We start from the raw sequence: 21,215 nt of genomic DNA on the forward strand, positions 1-21,215 counted from the left end.
TCTTTAAAACATACCTTCATTTCACTAGAGGTTCAACCTGTTCTCACATCTCTGATTCAGAGGCAACACAGTGCAGGGAGACTTGTTAAATCCTGCCCCCCCCCCCCCGAGACAGTAATGGTCAGGTGCAAAAGCCTCTATGAGCAACTTCATCCCAAATTATTTGTGTTTAGACTCACTTGACAGACCTTCAGACATACAGCATAGGCTCCCAGCCCTGCTGGAAGTCTTATTTAAAAGTCAGCATTTACATCACTGCAGCTACTGATGTAAATGCTGAAGAACGTTTCCCTTGAAAAGATTTCAATAATGATGCAAATTATTTCAGTGATTTTATTGATGCTGTTTGTGTGGAAAGGAACACAGGCAGCTCCTCCATGTTCACCTCCCCCTTCTGGGGCCTTGGGTATCTGAATGGATTGCAATGGTCTTTGATGGACAACAAAGGCTCTTTTGTTCTGTCAAAGAAGCAGAGCCAATAATGCCCCAAAGAAGTCAGCATTGAGACCTCCACTCACCCAACCAAAACCAAAAGAATAAAGTGTGCAGCAATGCAAATTATCTTTCTTAGAGAATTAACCCCTTCCATCATCCCAACCCCTCTGCATTCCTACAGAAGGACCTTCCTGGCTGCTAGCCTCTTTTCACTTTCATCCTGTTGCTCTGCTTCAGGCTGTCAAGCCCAATCACTGTCAGAATTGCTGATAATTAAGTATTACCTCCTCTTCCTTCACCTGAGAAAATTGCAAAAGCCAACTAACTCTTAAAACTACTGTCAGGGGCCCAGAAGATCGATAGTGTCAAATCCTGTGCTGACATTCAGCCTTGGTGTTTTTTTTTGAATCAACCACATCGTTACGGTCAATGAGAACTGTTAGCCTCAAAAGCATGTTACATGGTGTCTCCAGAGGCAAGGTTCCTCACTGAGCAAACCTCGTCTACGCTAAGAAAATTTCCCTGGTAAGGTTAAATTTGATTTAAAAATCGATCCAGTTACACTGGTACAATGTAAATAAAATTTAACCTTAAATAGATTTAAATGTAGCTTCTACTGGTTTGATTTAATTTGAAATATTATCAACATCTAAGTAGCTTCACTTGCATTAAGAGTTGGCATTGGTGAAAGCAGATTAATTTGACATGGATTTAATTATCAAAGCTTGATCAGATGCAACCTTACTCTGAAGTGAGGAAGGAGAAGCAGAAGTCAGCACAACTCTTTGATTAGTACGTGACCAGGCCCTGCTCCACAGAGCCAGCAAGTACTAATGCTCAAAGGGAGAGGAGAAGCTGCCCTCTCCTTCTCTTCCCTCCATCCTTTCGTAAGTCCAGTAACAGCAACATTCAACTTTTCCTGGCAAAGCCGTACTTCAGCTAGAAGACAGGCACAGAGCTTTGTGTTAAAAAGCCACAGCATAGCTTTGTAGGATAAAATGTCTTGATTTCCCAGCCCAATGCCACAAGTGTGAGGGCAAGTCAAAGGAAGCCAGATAACTCACAATTCTGAAAGGAAATACCTTTTAGGCAACATGTAATCAGCCTGTGGAACTCATTGCCACAGGATGCTGTTGCGGCCAAGACTTTAACAAAGAAATTTCCTAACAATTCATACCAGTGGGACCTCATCAGCCCTCAAAATTTATCATAGACCACCATGTAGCTCTAGATCCATGTGGGGCTTTGCACCCCGGTCACAGTGCAGGAGAAGGCTGTCACCATGCATTACATCTAGGCTGTGTGTAATACTGCTTGGGGCTTCTTTGAAAGCAAGGCTTGGTTTGATCCACAGACCAGCTGCAGTCTTCTTGTGATAGCAATGTCTACATGTGGAACCACATGCTCTTTAAAGCAGTCCTCTTGCCGCCCAGATTAGAAGACTTCTTTGAGTACACCATGGTTCCCTTCCAGCCTGCGAGCTGAGGCTCTCTTCCCATGTAGGCAGAACAGGAGGAGTCATGTGTGCCTGCATTGTTCACCGTGATGCCTAACACAGTGCCAGTTTGTAGCTGGAGTGCAGAACCAGGCTTCACAAAACCCTAACCCAAAGAGCACCAGAATGTGAGACACCACTGGGAATAGGACTGGAGAAGCGCATGTGGAGGTACACAGACAACTGTCATATTGGAAATTGTATTAGGAAACATCAAAAACTGTTTTGGAAGGCGTATAGACCCTCCCCATCTGCCTACTCTGGAATTTCATGCATTCTCTCAGGGTCATCCAAAAGCCTTCAGAGGCTCTGGGCAGATTGCCTGTATGTGCAGTTCTGCACACCATCTGAAGTTCTCCTTTCAGATTTCAGACCCAGGCTTCATGACTTAAGTCAGCATTGCAGTTCCTTCTGACCCCGCTGCAACTGGCCTCTTTTACAGGCCACACAGTTCTTCCTTTCCACATATAAGTGTGGATCCTTTGCAGCTCTAAATGCCCCAGAGTGCTCAGAAGTCTAGCTTGGGTATAAACGTTTAGCAAATTCCCCTGCAGGACAAAAGATGGTTGGAAACTGTCACTTACTCTAGGATTTCCTGTAAACATCTAGAAAGTTCTTTTGGTTTTTAATCAGATCTGAAGCAGTGTTTATAAAACAGTTCCTTTGGAAAATATTTAGTTTTCTAAGTTTCCTGTACTGCTGTAACAAGAATACCTGTCTGCAAAACCCATGTACATCTCTGCTGTCCACTGCTGCTTTACTTAGGTGGATGGACTACTCCTAATCAGTGTCAGGAGTCTGAAAGCCTGGGATCTGGAAAATCAAGTGGTATTCAGTGACCTAATGATTGGTTATGCGATGGTAATATTGCTGGTCGATACAAATGGGGTCTTAGTACCTAACCCCAATGTCAGTCCCTGGTGGCAATGGGAATTTAGCAATGAACTCGGAGCGGGCGGGGAGGGGATTGCATTAACTTTTTACTGTGATGAACTGGTGGCTTAAAACCACTGCTGTGAAGGCATCTTATCTCTCTGGCTAAGAAAGCAGATGCAATTTCCTAGAAGTTTTTAAGATGCTACATGCCAGGAAGTGTAAGATCTCACGGCAGCTGTTCCACAGATTACTGTAAACAGGTTTCCCCTCACATAGTCTGTACATGGCAAGGCCCTTCCGTCATGTCACTGCATAGTGGGAACTTTACTGCGTAATTCAAAATTACAAATATTTACAAAATTACAAAATAATAGTCAAAAGCTCATTTTACCCTGTTCCCTACTTCTATGAGAGCCCTGCTGTTTCTTCCAGACGGTAAGTTGGCCTCTTGCCCAGACCATATATCTCTTATGACAGGCTCCTTAAGGACCAAATCTAAATGGAAGCCAAAAGAAATATGTCTTACTAAGTGACACAAGGGTAACTTTCTGAGTCTGATTCTGATCCCATTTTAACTGATTTTGCATGGATACAGCTCTGTTGGCTTTAACTGCATTAATCCAGATTTGTACTGATGCAAGCAGAGAGCCCCAGTGCCTTTGACATTGGTACAAAAACAAATTTCTAAAAATGCTGAAGTTGCAACCAGTGACCTAGGCAGTATTTTAACAATTGCATTCACATCTGGCCTCTGGAAGATTTCTCAGTTGTTTGTCTGCCTTGTAGTTAGCAGAGCCAAATCGCAATGCTACCTTAGGTAAGGGGGGAACATTCACAATCTCTTACACCTCGTTGCTGCTATGAGAGTTACGTGAAGAACTGATACCAAACCCACTGACTGAAATTGAATCATCTTCCACAGCCTTGGCTGAGCTTTGTACCAGGATTTCAGGGCCAGATTGCCTCTGCTCCAGACACAGGTACCACAAGAACTGCACACCTTTTCCAGGAGGTCTGAGAAGGGCAGGGAAGGGCTTAGATGGGTGGTGGTGGTGGTGGGAGCAAATAGTACCATTGCAAGGGATGTCAAAGCTTCTGCCCTATTCTGTGCCTCTGCCAGAGCTTGTTTAGAGCCAATGCTGTTCTTCATCATCTTCTCCACCAAATACCCCAGCAATCCTTGGTAAAGAGAAGGACACCAGGGTAAACGTTCAGCCTACCATGAGGATTACAAGCACATCTGAAGCTTGAGCTGCTCAAATGCAGCATCCCAGGTTGGATTCATAGAGAAAATATTCCTATGTCACACCTATACTTTTATTTTTTTTGGTACTTTATGTTATTTATAAGGTGCATTTCTTGTGCATCTCACAAGATATGTGGCTTTGCCTTCTCAAATACTCTCACCCTTAGGACTGGATTTTGCTTCTACCTGATCTAACATAGGTTTGCTCAGGGAAACTGTGCGCTGTAGCATCCTCCACCTCTATTTGCCTGAGTTTGGGCTCACCAGTGAGCACCGTCTGTCTCACTGGTTACTGTTGGCCTGAATAGAACTGGGACGTGCTGCAGCAGCAGCAGCATTGGGCCACCATGCAATTGCCTGGCAAAGCTGTACTCAAATCGATGGCACAATGAAAGTGCAAAAGACTGGATGGTGACTGATGTTCTGTTGGGGAGGCACAAAATGGCAGCTATGGAGTAGCGCAAAGAAGCCTGATGCCGTACACGGATACCAGCATTACAGATAAAGTAACGGGATGTCAGTCTGCTTTCACTTCCCGAGCGTACCCCACAGTTTGTTTGGTGGATAAATCTTTCCTCAGCTCTGTTGTCCTTTTTATCTCCCCCACTGAGTTTGCAGTAGTGTTCATCCCATTCTTGTTTTAGGAAGGCACCCCAACTGAAATCCTTTTCTGTCGAGAGGCGAGAGTGTAATTTAGCTGGTCTGTAACCGTCTGTTTCCATTCATTCCTGAGGTTTTCCAGCTGCCCACAAAAACAATGCACTGATACACTCTGTGCGGACTTGAATCGCATCCAAAGCAAAGGGTTAGGTGGGGCCGGGAGATTAGAGGAGTGTTCTTTGTCCTGGAAAATGGAGCAGATACCGGCACGACACAGTCAGAAAGATGATGGCAGAGCAGCAGTCTGCTGATTCCCCAGCCCACACATGGTCTGCACACCAGACTTTGGGGTCAAGCATCCAGCTCCTCGCCGGGTAAATGTCAGGAGTACCAAACTCGATCATCTACGCGCTGGGAGGAAAAAAATCTAAATTCCAAGGGGGGGGGGGGGCTGATGCTGCACTTTCACAGGTGTAAAGTAGACAGATTTCATCAGAACAGGTATAATATTTAGTTAATTTTTCAGTTAAACTCTCTCCCTCTCCTTTTATCTTCCTTGCTTTTCACGGAGAGACATAAAGTGAGTAATAAAAAATGCTAACAGCACAACTTCTTGATTTATACTGTCAGCAGAACTCCCTGTTGAGTTTGAGGGAACAGCCTGATTAAAAATTGATGCCACAAGATGGTCTGTCTTAGCAACAACACTTGCAAGTGAAATTCATCTAGGATATAAACCGTGACATTTAAAATGCCTATTGGGTGAAACTTGACCAAAAAAAAAAAAAAATCAGCGTGCATGGCTCTGGGGAATAAAGGCAATTGCCGTGCCACTTTATGGAATATTGTGCTTGAATCACTGAAGCTATTAAGTCTTGTGCTGCCTTTTTCCTGGCCTCAAGAGGTTAACTTCTTCCCAGAGGCATTCACTGGGGTGGGAAATAAGAACCGCGTGCATGTGCCACAGAGCTGTGTCTGGTCTGGGTACATGGGTGATCTGGATTTCATGTTGTTTGCCTGAGAGACCCACTGGAGAGAATAATGAGGGAGTTCAAAAGAAGAATATTCTTTCTACCAGAAGTGGTCTTTTAACCAGGCCTTTGCTTATTTGTTGGGGGAGATTACTCACAGGGTCGCCTGGCAAAAATGACTGGAAGTTATGAAAGAAAGGGCCTCCTGCCAACTATTTAAGAGAAAGAAGGAGAGAAATGGAGAAGAAACGGGAGAAAGAGCAGTGAGTTGGCTGCAGGGAAAGGGACATTTTGTGATTCAGAGGAGAAGCCAAGAACCAAGGCTGTAAAGGGAGGGAGAGGACCCAGGGCTCCTTAGAAGACTCGGTGCTATATTCTGGTGGCATTCAAGTATAAATTAAAAGCTGAGGCAAAGAAAAAAGGCACAGGCACTTACACATGCCTTGTGGAGCCTTTATGGCAAAAGTGGAGCTCTAGGAAGGGGTGAGCATAAAGCACTGGAGTGACCTGGGGCTCGGCACTGCTCCTGGAGGTGTAGGGCAGCCGGTCTTCCCCATCCCACTGCCAAAGAGGGGCAAAGAGAGCCTGTGCTACGAAACCAAGACCAAGAGGCTTAGCCGAGTCATTCGCTGGTTTTTGGTTGTTCACTGCGCCCAAAGAGGTGCTTTGAATATGATGAAAGGGAGGGTGCTTCTGAGATACCCCCTTAAATCTCAGCCTGGGCTGTTGTCATGCCAGCAGGGATCTTCTGGGGCCAAGGCAGGGCGGGCTCCCGGAGAATGTTGCCTTGAGGGTGCCAACAAGGGAAGCTGTCGCAAGGCAGCAGCAATGCACCCACTGAGATCCAAGGACAATGAAAACATACAAACCCAGCACAGTTCCCTGCAGCTTACACCACTTTTTGACAAAACATCTGCTTGCCTGGAATAAAATCCCTCCCTTACTCTAAGCAGATACAGTTCCCCCTGAAATAGCAATAGGAACTGCTGCATCTGCTCACACCATGGCCAGGCTTCAGCCCCAGGAGGATGAGGCCTTAGCTAAATCAGCCTGAGCTGCCTGCTTTATCTTACACTCTCCTGTGAATAACTTTTCTTATTACACCTCTTTACACAAGCGCAAAACCCCAAGCAGGCAAGAAAGCTGTCCAAAATGAGGAAGAATTATGACAGAGGCTCAAACATCACGAGGTTTTGGAAAGGTTATTCATTTAGTATGAAAAGTAAACGTACAAATCAAACTCTCTGGCAGCATTTGTGTGATGATAATCATCCTGATTAAGTGTTCGAGCCTCAGGATATGCTGGGAATGGCACTAGGACCTAGAAAATAACCACCCCATACTTTTGGAAGACAGCTGCAGGCTCTTCCTGTTCTGCTCTGTAAGTGATCCATCTCCTCTCACAGATTTGTTCATTTTGGATGCAATTGCTCAAAATATGCATTACTTATGGTCATACAGATAAATACAAAGGGGACTAGTGGTTGTGCTGTTAACCCTTCAGATCGCTGTTAGGCCTAGCCATGCAATGAGGAAGCAAAAGATTCAGAGCCCAGTTTTACCTACAACTGACTTTGATAAAGCCAAATCAGTTACATTAGCTAAGGTTATCAACCTTAGGGAGTATACGTTTCCCCTCTCCTCTCTAAATTTGGCTACGGTCTCCATTACCATTTGATAATGAGAAAAGGGCTCATTCTCCTGATTTCTGTGTTGGTGAAGGAAAGGAGAAGCTGATCAAACCAATGGCCTTGATTCACTTCCAGCCTTAAATTTGATACACCATTTTCATTTAATCAGCACTCTACAAGGGTGTTAGTGAATATCTGATGTTTAAGGCATTGAGATGGTTTCACAGGGAGTTACAATAGCACAGAAGTGACAGGAGGAAAGAATCAAGACAGAGGGGATGCTATTTACCTTGGTCGGCTGCTTTGGGATTTTCTGCCCAGCTCCTCAAGCATAAATTTCACAACTAAAGCACTGAAATGATTAAAAACAATAGCTACTTTGCAGAGGCGCTACTGAAATATGAAGTCTTGGAGCCCTTGAACAGGAACAGAAATGTGAAGAGTGACTTATAACCATATAGGAACATACACATGCTATGGGCCAGCTATTTGGCTGCAGTAAATTGGTGCAGTCAGGCTAAACAAATTTGATTGAACTACCTGGCTTGCTTGATGAGCCAGGTCTGCACCAGGCTCCTAAACCAGCCAGTGTCCCTCTGGGACAGGCTGCAGCAGCCAATGCACAGCTCTGGGCCTGCCCTAATTCACGCTAATTGGCACTGACTGCCTTCGATGCTGGGTAATCACACTTTGCAATTGAGAAATCAGAGCTTCCCTGTCATTGCTGCACCCAGCAGAAATCAAGAACAGGACTGACACAGTTTTGGGTCTTTTCCATACTAGCTAAAATGCTCTGCTGTATCTTTCAAGGGGTCATTTGGACCCAAATGGAAAAATCACTGATTAGAATGTTTCTATTATTGTTGTTCTTACTATTATTCTTACTATTTTTATTCTGTCCTGTTAGGAAGGTGCTGGGACCTGGAACACCTCCTGCAAGAAATGAGTGCAAGCTTTGAGAACCTGGTAACCTATGCCTTCCCCTGGAGCTTCCATCACCTTGTCAGCAAGTTTGTGCTAAAAAGTCAAATGCCAATTTAAAAGAAAAAGAAAAAGCGAAAAGAAAAAAAGCTGCCCCAAGAACAGCAACAAGGGAAACTCTGTCTGGTACTTCTTTCCAGCCAAAGAACTCTTTAATAGCGAACTATTAGACAAATCCCAGGCCTGGGGGGTTGTTCCAGAGGTTTTGGATTCCTACCAGAATTTTTTTTGTGTGTCTCCAAACCTGTATTATCTGAATGCAGCTGAAAAGAAGAATCATTCATTGTAAACAGTTTTTCCAGTATCATGGAAGTCCCTATTTCTGATGGGATGTGTGATCCTTAATTGTCAAGGGAGCTGACTGTTAAATATAATTTATTAATAAATTGTAAGAAGAGAATTCTGAAACCTTTGAAATGCAGATTGTCAGCTCTGTAGTTAGATCTGAACTGAAATGATCAATTCCAGAAGTCAAAATGGTGTTTGTCTGCTTTTTTTCCTCTCTCTTTTTAAAAGGTAGATGGCAAATTAATCTGGCCTCAGCCTCCCGTGAAAAAAGAAGCCCCATTATTTTCAGAAAAATAGTTTCAAAGGGCAAGTCAATAATAGCAGGATACACAAAAAATAAAACCGTTGGAATCCTGTTGTTATTATTTATTATTATTGTAGGTTCAGATGACTCAAATGTTATTATTTTCTTCTTGCATTACCAGCCAAGAAAACCAATGACAACCACATAAAGCTCTGCAAATCTCAGCAGTTTTGATTCCCACTTACATTACCGGAGCAGCTGTTGCGCACACACATAGTTTAGCAGGTCAGCTCTGCATGTGGACTGGCCCACACTGTGCTTTGCCTTCTTGAAAACTTTAGCTTGGCTTAAGAGCAGGATTCATGTACAGCCTACCCTGCAGAACTAAACTAAGCTTATGGTATTAGGCATGTTACTGTGTCAGAAGGGGCTCAGTGATGTGCTAGGACCTTATGGCTTATACAGCACATAGCACAGCTTCAGGTACAGGTAAGAGACTTGTTTTGGTGGTGGCCACCTTCAGTGAATATGCAAGGAACAGGTCCATGCCATGGACACTCCTTTACTATTGTTCTCTCTAAGCTGTTGGTTTCCAACAGCATAAAAAATGCAAGGGGAAAGTCAGCTGAAACCACAGACTCTTGCCTATCCATGAGTCAGGAGCATTCACCCACCTTCCCACCACCATCATCATGGGGCAGCAATGTCAAAGCTTAAAAGCATCTCTCCCAAAACATGAATAAACCTGTGCTGACCATGAGCGGGTTGTCTTGCCTGGTGTGGTGTCTTGTGGGGAAGGAGTTGCACTGTTCTCTGACCCCATCACAGATGATGAGCAATGCTGGTGACCACCAAGAACTACTCACATGAGAAAACAGCTCTCTCTTTGTTTATGTCAGGCTAAACAAACTGAGTGGTAGCATAACAAAACGGCTCCAATGAGCTAAACAAAATTTTTAAAAATGCATTTTTTTTTCCATGGAATAGCAGGGATTGATCCTTCACCATCCCAGACTTTGAAGTATCCTAGTAGGAGCACATGAGACCATTCTGATTGAGAGGAAGCATTCAGTGCATTTTGGACAGTGTGAGTGCAGGTGTGAATGCCTACACAAAGCAGCAATTGACTGCAATCCACTCGAGATCATCATATTTAAAGAAAGAATTCACAGTAACGATTTCAATATGATTTCAAGTTTGCTTCATGCACAATTTGACTGAATATACTGGTACATTCCTCCATATGTTAACACGCTTAAACTGGGACAGCTTGACTTGATTAAGAACTGAGTTATGCTGAACCACATAAAGATGGTCAGCTGTCCATGGAAAACATGGGGCACCCATTTGCTCTTTCTTCAGTGTTTCTGTTGCTCCAGGGAAAATTAATACACATTTTACTTCTGTCCTTTTCCACTTTCTTCCATGTGTGTTTGGTTTCTGTCATAGCCATCAGTAAATATCGGAACAGCTCAAATTGTGTGAGATGTTATTGCACCTCCTCTGCTGACTGAATGGACCAAGAGGACACCAACCTGCATGAGTCCCAACCACTGGAGTTTGATTTAACTGAATTTAACCTCTCCAATAGACCAGATGATTTAAAATTAAAACCATTTGCAATGCTGAAGATGCTGAGCACATCAGGAAGATATCATCTGATTCAAGGTCTTGTTAGCTGTATCAGATTTACTCCTGGACAAGCGTTTGAGCCCGTGGATAGTAAAAATTTCAAAGCCACATTTGTTTTCACCCAAGTTAATTTTGCCTTGACTTCAATACAACAGGGAAAAGAAAGTTAAAACCAAACCAGACGAAGCATGGGAGCCAGGATATCTATCCATGCTTCCAGAGTACTAAGATATGCTCCCTCTGCATATTCACCCTGTCATTGCTTGGGCTTTAACAGTGACCATGGCTTTCCTCTTGGTGCCAGAGATGTCCTTTGAAGCCGCTCGTTTCCTTTCTGCAATCAGTCAAAGAAGTCACTGTTGAGCAAGACATTCTACTTAAGGAATTAATAAAACAGCTCTAGCAGACACCAAGGAGAGAATTCACTTTTACCTGGTCCAGAGAGGTCTCTCTGGAGGAGGAAAAAAGAAAGCATGGGAAGGTGTGAGCTTTGGGTGGCTTCAACAGTAGGATAACACCTCTTGAATTCCCTGGGGGACGGAGGTGGCTGTGCAGCCGTTTCGCCTGTGTGAGCGGTTAGTAGAGATTCATTTGAGTTATGACAACACCAAACATGCCAACAGTGGATCAGTATGCCATTTCCTCCTTACCTTCATTATATATACATGTACTGGGTAATATAGTAATGCAAAAGTACTGCAGTTGCTCAGGTATCTTCCGAAGATTCATTTGAAAGAGATATTCTATCAAATTCCCACATTATCCAGCTACAGAGAAAGGACATTCGTGTATGCAGACATTCTGGCAGGAGTTATTTGCTTTGAGGCCAGATGTAATTCAAAGTTATTCTGAATATTACACTGCAGCAGCCTGGCCAAGCCCAGTAATGCTGATTATTAGGGCTTTCCTGGTTTTCCAGATGGAGCTTATTTCATTTAGTTCTCTCTCTTGTAATTAATAACTTGTCCCTTTTGTTCATTTTTGAATCTGTTTTATCTCTAGCATTTTGTGGAATAGTTTCCAATTTACTTAATCCATTGCTTGCCTCCTCGGTGCACGTAGCAGAGCTCATTCAGCCATACAGTTTAATGACGTACAGCTCAAATCTCTGCTGCACAATCTCACATCCACTTCACATCAAGCTGGCATTTTTGTCATTTATATTTTATACGCTATAAACTCACAAATCATACCATTTCATACTAGAGCAATGTCAATAATCTTTCAAAAAAACTCCCAAACTTAACCACTAGCAAACATATGGGATCTGTACGTTCTGTCCTTTAAACAAGTGCAGATTTAGCAAGGAGGGGGAGGGAAAAGGAAGAGAACGAGAGCCACATTCCCCCCGCTGCCAACGCAGTGCATGTTCCTGCAGCATCAGTGTTTGGATTAGGCCCATGGCCACCCTACTTAGATTTCAAATCAAGAAAAAATAGATGGATTTCAATTCCCCGCTGCCAATTTTTAGCGATATTAGACTTCTGCATACAGAGGATTTTTTTTTAATGGCTCTTCGCATTCAGAGTGTGGTCATAAATGGGATATCAGACATTAATAAATGATGAGTATTTGGTCTGTAGGCATATTGTGGACATGTGTAAAATGTGCTATAGGTGGCAAAACACTAGTTGGTTACAAACAGGATTCCATGCAACAGCATGGATTAACCAGATTATCTTTTTTGTGCTTTTAACTCCTAGCACGCAGCAGGGTTCAGTCCAGGACTGGGGCTCCTAAGTGGTTCCACAATTTAAATAACAAATATTAACCTACTAGAACATATAAACAAATGATGAGGTTGAAGCCTATAGATGAAGTGCGCTTGCACACAGTAGCTGTATGTTGGAGTCAGCCTGTACAGCTGTGTGTATGCGCACAGTGCCACGTATCCCATTAAGGATGGGGAGGGATGTCAGTGGGTCCCTCTAAGGGGGGGGTCTGCACGGGGGGAGGTTGAACCACAGAGCCCTGGAAACCATACAGCAGAATATTAGCAATATCACAGATCTGACCCCAACATTAGCGGGACAGTCACATCCCTTGCCTCTGTGCACCAAGTGTCGAGAAACCCAGTGTGGGGATTTCTGGGCTTATGCTGTTGTTCTCAGGGGAATGTGGGTGGATGGTTGTTCGTTCTTTTCTTTTCTTTTGTCCTCCAACTAGTTAGACCATCTGGGATTCCAGTTAGTGTATATTTTAAAGCCTTTGTTTCTTTATCCTTCATGCTGCACCGTGACATTGAATGTGCTTCAAATGAATGAAAAGCCTCCTTTAAAGCTAGTCACAATTCAATGCCTGTCTTTCCTTGGGTCCACATTTGTTTTTTTTAACAGATTAATAGCCAGAAGGTCACAACAAAGAGCAATGCATATGACTGAATATTAACTTTTAATAGAGTGCATTGAGCTCAGGAGGTGATTAGAACCTTCATGAAGCAAGAGCAACGCTAATCCTGGAAGGACTCCTAAAATCTTTTGTAAGCTGCATTTAATTAAAAGAAAATGAAATACGCAAGAGTTGATGCACGAGTTGTACATTTGGGCATCCCACTCAATGAATGAATCATTTCCCTGCCTTCTTCTCTGACACAGAAATACCTTGCAATCCATTAAAGATGTTTAAATATTTTTATGGCTCCCATGGACCACATGTCACCACAAGCCACCCAGGACGCGGCCATTGAAGTCCAAAGTGGATCTGGTGTAACTATAGGGCTTCTGCAATGATTTGAGTAGAATCATAGACTCATAGAATCATAGAACCATTATGGTTGGAAGAGACCTCAAAGATCATCAAGTCCAACCGTATACCTGATGCCACTATGCCTGCTAAACCATGTCTTGAAGCGCCACATCTAAACATTTTTTGAACACCTCCAGGGATGGTGGCTCCACCACCTCCCTGGGGAGCCCGTTCCAATGCTTAACAACTCCAACAGTGAAGAAGTTCTTTCTAATGTCGAGCCTGAACCTGAGGATGACATCCAGACCATAGGCTGTCTACAAGAGGACATAATCGCTTGTATCACTGCTAAGGCAAACATCACCCAAACAACTGTTTAATTCACAAAGTAGAATTATTTTGTATTTCCATAACCCCCCATAACACATATATGGCATATGTGCATCTGGGGCAAATCTCAATCGATGCAATGCCACCAATGGTACCACTTCATCATGGGACCAGCACGTGTCCTTCTCACACAAGCACAAGCCCAGTTGTTACCAATTGCCCCAGTCCTGTTACTGTCAGAGAGCCACAGGGAGCCAAGAAGCTGTAACTGTAAAGATGAATGACAAGGCGGATGAGTGTGACTTGATCGAATGGCAGCTGGATCCGGTGTCAGACTGGGATGCCATACGGGACCAAAAAGAGGACGGACCCCTGCTCCTCCCGATCGCTCTGCAAAGGGCAGGATCCCATTGCAGACCTGCAAGCAGAGCAGCCTTGAAGGCACACACGCCTTGTGCGCCAGTGTGCTGGGGACCTGTCAGCCTCGCTTACATCCCTTCGAAGGACTGGGGACAGTGATTAGATCAGCAGCCTTCCCACTGGATTAACACAGAGCTCTGCAGCTCTGCCGGCACCATGCCCGTGCCTGTCAGGATCCATCAGACAGCCAAGCCTTAACAGCTAATAGAATAATGGAGTGAAAATAATAAAATTACCCCTTTCTGAAATAGCCCGAAACATTCTTAGCTAATACTGAACACAGCTTATGATTTTACAGAAAGGAGGCTACCGGACTTTTGGGCGCTGAATGCAAAGGGAAGCACCCAGGTTGTAGTGGATGGTTCATAGCTGAGTGGGCAGAGCTGTTCCCATTCCGGTTGCCAAGTATTGAATGGGATTCAGGGGCACCGAAACAACTGGGATGGACTGGGAGCACTGAAGGGGCAGAAGGATGGGAAAAGGGTTGTGCAGAAAGTGACAGTGCCGTGGCTGTTTTTCTTTGCTGCCGCCCCCTCAAAATGTCATTGGCAGCTGAAGGGCTTATGAATCAAGAAGCAAAGAGAAGATTGCTCAGGTTTTGTGCCTTCAGGGAATTTTTTTTTAATATATTCTTTGATGTGTGCTGATCTAAGGTGAAAGTAACTCAGGATGAATGATTTCTATCATCATCTTTGCATCAGGACCAGCATGTCGTGCTCAGACAGACGCCATGAGTTGGTTAGATCCTGACATGATCCTCACGTGTGTCCTCACATGGCACGAGCAGACCCTCCGACGGCTGTGTGCCTGCGCTCACAACGCACGTGCACAGCAACGTGACCCCCTCCAGGCATCAGGAGTCAGCTGCGTCCATCACATGGTGGCCCTGGACGGGGTAGAGTGAACACGTGTCAGACCAGAACCACACCGGGGAGCACGTTCCCCGATCTGCTTGTCACCACCAGTTCTGGCCCATCACTCCCATGTCCGCCTTATAAATCACTGCAGAAGAAAAAAGCAAATTCAGAGCATGTAAATCAAGCTTAGAAAAGTTGCAAGTCTGCTCCCTCTTGAACTCATGCAAGTGACGGGAAAAAAAGTACTTAGAGCCAAAAGCTGATGTTTAACAATTTATTCCACGGGTCAGTGAGTGGGAAAGAGGGTGATGCTCGGTCTCAGCAGGCCATTGCTGGTAGGATGAAAGCTCAGCTAGAAGTAGTTGATGACTCTTCTGATGGACTGGACACTCGCGTTGCGTGCCTGCCACGCGTTGAAGCTGCTGAACTCGCCCCGCTCCACCACGTACATACGGCCTCGGTAGTTGGGCTCCTCGTACAGCACCCACCTGAGCAGAAAGGGAGGGTTACTTGCGTCCCAACGACGTGGTTACGCGAGGTGGCCTCATGCCCACGTTGAGTGGCTGCATTTAGGCACTGCAGTACTGCAAACTACCAGGGCCAAATGGTCCCTCTGCAGTCCAGGTCCATCCTGCACACAGAAATGCCCCCAGTGGAGTTAACTGCTGGCACGTGTCCCTGTTTCCAGCGTAGCCTGGCAATTATCCAGTCAGATTGGATGCTGCCTTTAGAAGTTGATTTGTGTTACACCAGTGATGAAGTCTGGGACCTGAGGCTCCCCACTTCACATTGCTGTAGGAATGGATCTCTCTGAGCTACACCATATGCAACAGAAAAATTTAATAGCATTTGATAGTGCTAAAGAAGGACATGAGTCCCCTCAGACCCAGATAAACCCATTTTGGACTGTAAGGAGAAATGTGCAACGCTTGAAGGATGTTTTACCTCTTTGAACTGACTCGTTAGCTACGATGGGAACCATATTTAATAATTTCTCTCTTTGCTAGTAATTCTCAATGGCCTCTGTTTGATGCTTTCCGACAGAGAGCAGGACTTGGCTTGGCTATCTTCACTTTATCTCTACGTTCAGAGTTAACTACAACTTTCCCTTGGAACAGTCAAATAGATAAAACACTCAACAACCTTGATGACTTTGGCATGCCTGATTTCCTCACCTAGCTTGGCTGTGTCTTTCTCCATTGGCATGTCTCTTGGCATGTCTTTCTCCATTTGAAGGTCCTCAAGTCAGGAGCAATTCTGATGGGTCAAGAGGGACAAATTTTGCTGCTCTTCTCTCCCTGCATCCCTGTGCCATGATCTTAATGTGACCACAAGTGTCACCTCTTTCCTCTATTTAAACCTCCCATGATTTTCAATCAAGTTTTGCCATTGCTCTGAGAGTTGTACAGTCAGGTTTCCACCCCATCATTGCTGAACTGCTCATCTCTGCCTTGTTCTTCTCTTCCCAATGTTTTTAAGGATTTTATAAGGATCTCTGCTGCTTGTCCCATCTACTGGCTGTCAGCAATTACAGCAGAGCACAAATGCGGTCCTCCAAATCATTTTGTTTCCGTCTCTTGCTGGGAATTCAGCTGTGACATCAGGGTTGGGACCTACTGTATGTGGGATTTCCAGGGAGAAACTCCTTTAAGTACTGGATGGGTCAAAGACTGCTGGGCCTCCAGGGTCAGACAACAGCTGGTCAACTCAGATCAGTCTGACCCAGAGCAAAAAGCTGGAGGCCTAGGAAAAAAAGGTTTTTATAAAACCAGCGATCTACGGGCACTATTTTAAAAAAAGGCAAAAGGTTAGGGTATTTAGTCGAGTCACCTTAGAGATTCCTTGACATATTTGGATTTGGTTTGTGTTTCTAAGAGGACACCAGGTGGGACTGTGGTGTGTGCCTTCTCCCACCCGCCTGTGCACTGACACGACCGGCACGACGAGCACACGCCTGCCCGGTGCCCCTCTCCACCCTGCTGCCCGTGCTTGCACAACCCTTTTCTGCAGCATTGCTGCAATATGCTCAGCTGAGACATTTGGATCCCAAACGTCTCCTACAAACAAGCAAGTTCATTGTTTGGCACTTTTTGCAGCCAGTTTGTATCCGAACTGGAATTACAAAGTCATCCTTAGACTTTTCCTTTGAAGCTCACTTTGCACTCATGGAGAAGGCTGCCCGCTGCTCATGTGAGTGTAATGGCAGGTTGCCCTGAAGTCCTGTCCCCCCATCACATATCCTGATGTGCACTGTCGGAGACCGTGCTCAGCTCTTCAGCTTAATTCAGAACAATTTATAAAATGATCCTCCTCCTCTAGATATAACCCAGCCTTGTTCATAAGGCACACATGGCTTTCTTCCTTTTCTACCCCATCCTTCCATCTTATATGCACCTCTCCATACTTTTGGAGGATCATGGGCCTCTTTCTCCATCAGCTCACCATCCCTCCCTCAAGCACTCCTGAAAAGAGCTCCCAATCCTATTTTCTGCATCTTCCAATCACTCCCTCCTACCCAACGCTATTGAAAATACTGCATGGTGCTAGGACATGGATGTTCACAGGAGGTTGGTGACCCACCAGGACATGGTGGTTCTTCCAGCTCTGCTGTGCTCTAGGGCGTCTTTCAAGAACTGGTAGACCCTGGGGAATAGTGCATGGGGTAGAGCAACCCCTCATTGTCACTGTCTTTTCCTAAGACCTCTGCGTTTCTCTCCAGACACGTGGCTGATGTGCCTGCACATTCACATGGAGGGGACGGGATGGGCCTTGGGGTAGATGGAAGCAGACTGCGTGACCTGCTGTGATGGTAAGAAACCACCGGCTTGTCCCTCTGCTTAGCGGAAGGCTGCAAAAAAGAGGAATAAAAGGAATAGCAGAAAGATGGGAGTGAAGTGTATTGGCAGTGCAAGGTGATGAGTGAAGGCTTGTATGGCTTACTTAGCTGTTCCTTTATTGCCTAAAATTTACGTTCTCTGAGACCATCAGCGAGAGAGGAAATCAAGTCAGTCCCGAGCCCAGAAAATAAAAAAAAAAGAGATGATCCTGTCCTCAAGCCCAGCATGAGAGATCTGATCCAGGCACATACACACAGCCCTCAAACATCTCAGTGCTGTGTTTCATTAGCACATAAACCCAGAGGACACGGGAATAAAACTCGCATGGAACCAGCTCAAGTCCTATCAGCCAAAAGTGGCTGCTCGTGCTGAAAAACTAGGAGGGGAGCACTGCAGCTCCAGCCTGAACCAAGCGGGATGCTTTCAGCGGGGCTCGAGGTCACTCATTTTCCATGTAGGACTTGAGCAGTGCCACTATAAGCTATCGCCTCTGCCGAGAAATGTGTAAGGTTTATTGAGCAGCAACGTTTTGAGTACCTGTTCTGGTTGATATTTCACAGTCTGACTGCAGAACATCTACCAAACGCTCATAAATGCTTCAGCAGAATAAATGGTTGGTCTGGTTCCCTCAAATTATGTCACTGTAGTGTAGAAAAACCCTTTTTGGGGTATTCTCTCCTGGATGGTAAAATTCAGTTTTTTAAAGTTGTTATTTCTATTTCTAAGCAATCCTCTGTGGAGCGGCTGAGGCACAAAGGAGGACAAGAAGCACGTGTCTTTGTCCAAAACCAGATGATACCATATGTGATACTGGACCTGACTTTGCCGGTGGGATGGGCAAAGCCGCTCACCACACAAACTGCAACAGCTTCCAAGGAGGCGGTAACATCTGAAAACCGCTCCAAAATAGCAATCTCATTTCCAGCATGGTTTTAACAGCTTTATCATCACCCTTTCTGGCTGTGTGGGTAGCAGTCGCCAGCCCCAAAAGGGCAGCAGGGAAGGTGCTGGACACCCGCAGCCCCACCACGCACCATGTCCAAGGCAGACATTTCTCTCCTTTCCTGTGTTTCCAGCTGGGCCGCCACCACTTCCCGCAGCACGGCCACCCCCACAAGTGCAAGCAGCAGCTTTTTAACAGCACATGGCACCATCCATGGATTTTGAAGGGAAAGAAAATATTTCTGTATCCAACGGTTGTCACGTTGTGGGAATTAAGGGATAAAATCACAGAGCAAGACTGGTGGGCAGGGAGCTCAGGAGGACCCTGCTTTCAGCCTGCTTTCAGCATGCACAGGGTAGAACAGACCCGCTTTCAGGCTGGGGATGTGCTGGAGACAGCCTGTGGCTAAAACCCCCCTCATCTCTGGTGACCCCATCTCCTCCGCTTCCCAAACGGTCAAGGATGGGTCCTGGGAGGGACTTTGCCAGGCTAAGCCCAGCCCCAGCTACACCTGCAACACCTCTGAGGTCACCTGGGCTTATATTGTCCATCCAAAGGAGAAAAGCAGTGCTGTAGGGTCCCCTTCTCCTCCCTGGTCTCATCTCTCTGCTGCAATATCTCCTCCTTCCCTCCCTCCTCCTGCAGCCCAGGGCCAGAAGGTCCCTCTGCACCATCCTGCCTTTTAATGGCCTTTACAGACCCTTCCATGCACTTGCAAGAATTGTCTTCCTGGGGTCTGAAGGTAATGCTACAAAACTCAGCAAGTTTCCTGACCACGCTCCTCTCAATATTCTATTTTTTTTCTATTTTTTTATCGCTACTCGAAGCCTTTGAGAAGTCATGTAATGTTAACATAAACGGTCTAGGCTCCCATGTGAGGGAAAGCAAGCTTTGTGCCCCTTATATGTTTTGCAAGGGAGGGGGGAAAATCAATCTAAAAAATTTAAGTGCTTGAAAGTTTCTGGGCAGCTTCCCAAGCTCCAGGCTCTGCTACAGGGACCCGTGTGGTAAATAATTGGCCCTAAAGCTCTTGCCAGAGTACTCGCAAGCTCTCTCTTGGCTTTATAGGGTTGGTACTCAAACGCTTTTTGCTTCATATGCTCAGCACTAACGGGGTCCCCAGTGGGCTCCAGCCATTTCTTTCTCATCGTGAGTTGGTAGTTCTGCTCCTTAGTTTTAAAGAACCACCACTGCCTGATCATAAGTCTGGTTTTTTTTGGAAGAGGCGAGGTCTGGGTTGGATGAGAAAGGCTCCTGCAGGACACTTGCTGTCCAGATGTCACAAGCTTGCATGGCAACAACCTTTTTTTCCTATTCTGGGAAAAAAATTGCTGTTGGACAGAAAGGATCCAACATCCCATGCTGGGTGCAGGTGAGATGTGCAATATCTAGTCCAGGATGGGTGGAGAAGAGTGTTTCTGCAGGGGCTCCCTTCTGCCCCATGCCTCGCTCCAGCCACCCTCTGCCTTGCTCTGGGAGGATTTTACGGCATTCCCCTGCTCCCAGTACACTTGCAGTGAAAATGCAATTGTCAGACAGAGGAATGGGCAGATGACCGGATAACTACCCACCTCAAAATAAGAGAAAAAAACTATAAAAAAGACCAACACTGTCAAGAAAAATGCAAATTGCCACCCAAGAGCAAGAAAAAGGCAAAGCTGCCATCCTGCCGAGGCTTTCAGGAGCATCTGCAGGGGCAGGAGGATGGGGCTGAGCATCAGTAACACATCTGCAAAGCGGGTTCACAAGGCACTGAGGGTGACCAAAAACCCCCGTTGAGGAGGCTGTACATCACCACCACAGTTGCCTCTGTCTTTCAGAGGCAGGATTTAATTTTAAGGTGAGATGCCGCTGCCTCCTTTTTGCTGTCCGAGGAGGAGGGTTCTGGTGTTGCAGGAAGCCTTGGTGAAGCCACTTGCAAAGCAAAAGCTCTGACCTGCATCGCCCAGAGCCATCTATCCGCCCTCCCCGGAAGCCTCTGCATGGATTTTGAAGAGGTGTTTGGAAACATGCACGAAAGTGTTGAAAGAAGAAGGAAGGAGGGAAAGAAAGGTGTCTCAGAGCTCTTGTAGCTTAGGTACCACCCTCCAAAAATCATACCCCTTTGATGGGCAGGCACCAAAATTCACCTTTAAACCATAGGCTTAACTCACATTTTTCGGCTTTGTCCAAGTCCCCCCAGCATTGACAGACTTTTCCACAATGGGGGAGTCTCTGCAGCCACCTTGCTTCCCTGCGTTGCCGGGTACAAAGGGTGCAAGGCAGGGAGCTCAGCAGCGGCTGCGTGTCGGGCCACGCAGGGTTACTTACGCGCCATCGCCGTACACTTTGAGGGCGTTGATGCAGGTCTTGTCCCAGCCTTGTCCCTGCAGGAAGGAGCAATCTTCTGTCAGCTCCAGGCTGGGACCACTAAAATGGCTCCCCTCAAATATTTCGATCCTGTAATGCTCGCCGTGCTGGGGACAAAGGGATTTGAGTCAGCCAAAAAAAAAAAAAAAAGCAGTAAATTAGTTCCCCAGCTTTTATAAGACAAAGAGGAAGATGGAAGGGTGATTTGGAAGGGGAATGTGAAAAGCAGTCCAACACCACCAGTGCCACCTCCCAGCACACCGTGCCAACCAGAAAAGCAGCCAGAAAACCCTCGTCTCTGCACCCACCTGCACCTTCCTACACTGCCATCCACGTGCAAACACATCGCTCGTGGGATGCGTAGTGCTCAGGCACACAGAGTCCCTTGCCCATTT

At 45.7% G+C, this 21,215-nt stretch overlaps 1 protein-coding gene across 1 annotated transcript in view; it reads right to left on the reverse strand.

Annotated features, from left to right (window-relative positions):
- Positions 1-15,043: 15,043 nt before the first annotated feature.
- The window catches only part of CRYGN (crystallin, gamma N), an 8,445-nt gene continuing 2,273 nt past the window's right edge, over positions 15,044-21,215 (reverse strand). Inside the window, 2 exon segments of the mRNA XM_009700902.1 lie at positions 15,044-15,179; positions 20,782-20,927. Of these exon segments, the coding sequence (XP_009699204.1) occupies positions 15,044-15,179; positions 20,782-20,927 (282 nt within the window).

This window comes from Cariama cristata, unplaced genomic scaffold (assembly GCF_000690535.1).
Source record: "Cariama cristata isolate BGI_N322 unplaced genomic scaffold, ASM69053v1 scaffold19265, whole genome shotgun sequence".
NCBI lineage: Eukaryota > Metazoa > Chordata > Aves > Cariamiformes > Cariamidae > Cariama > Cariama cristata.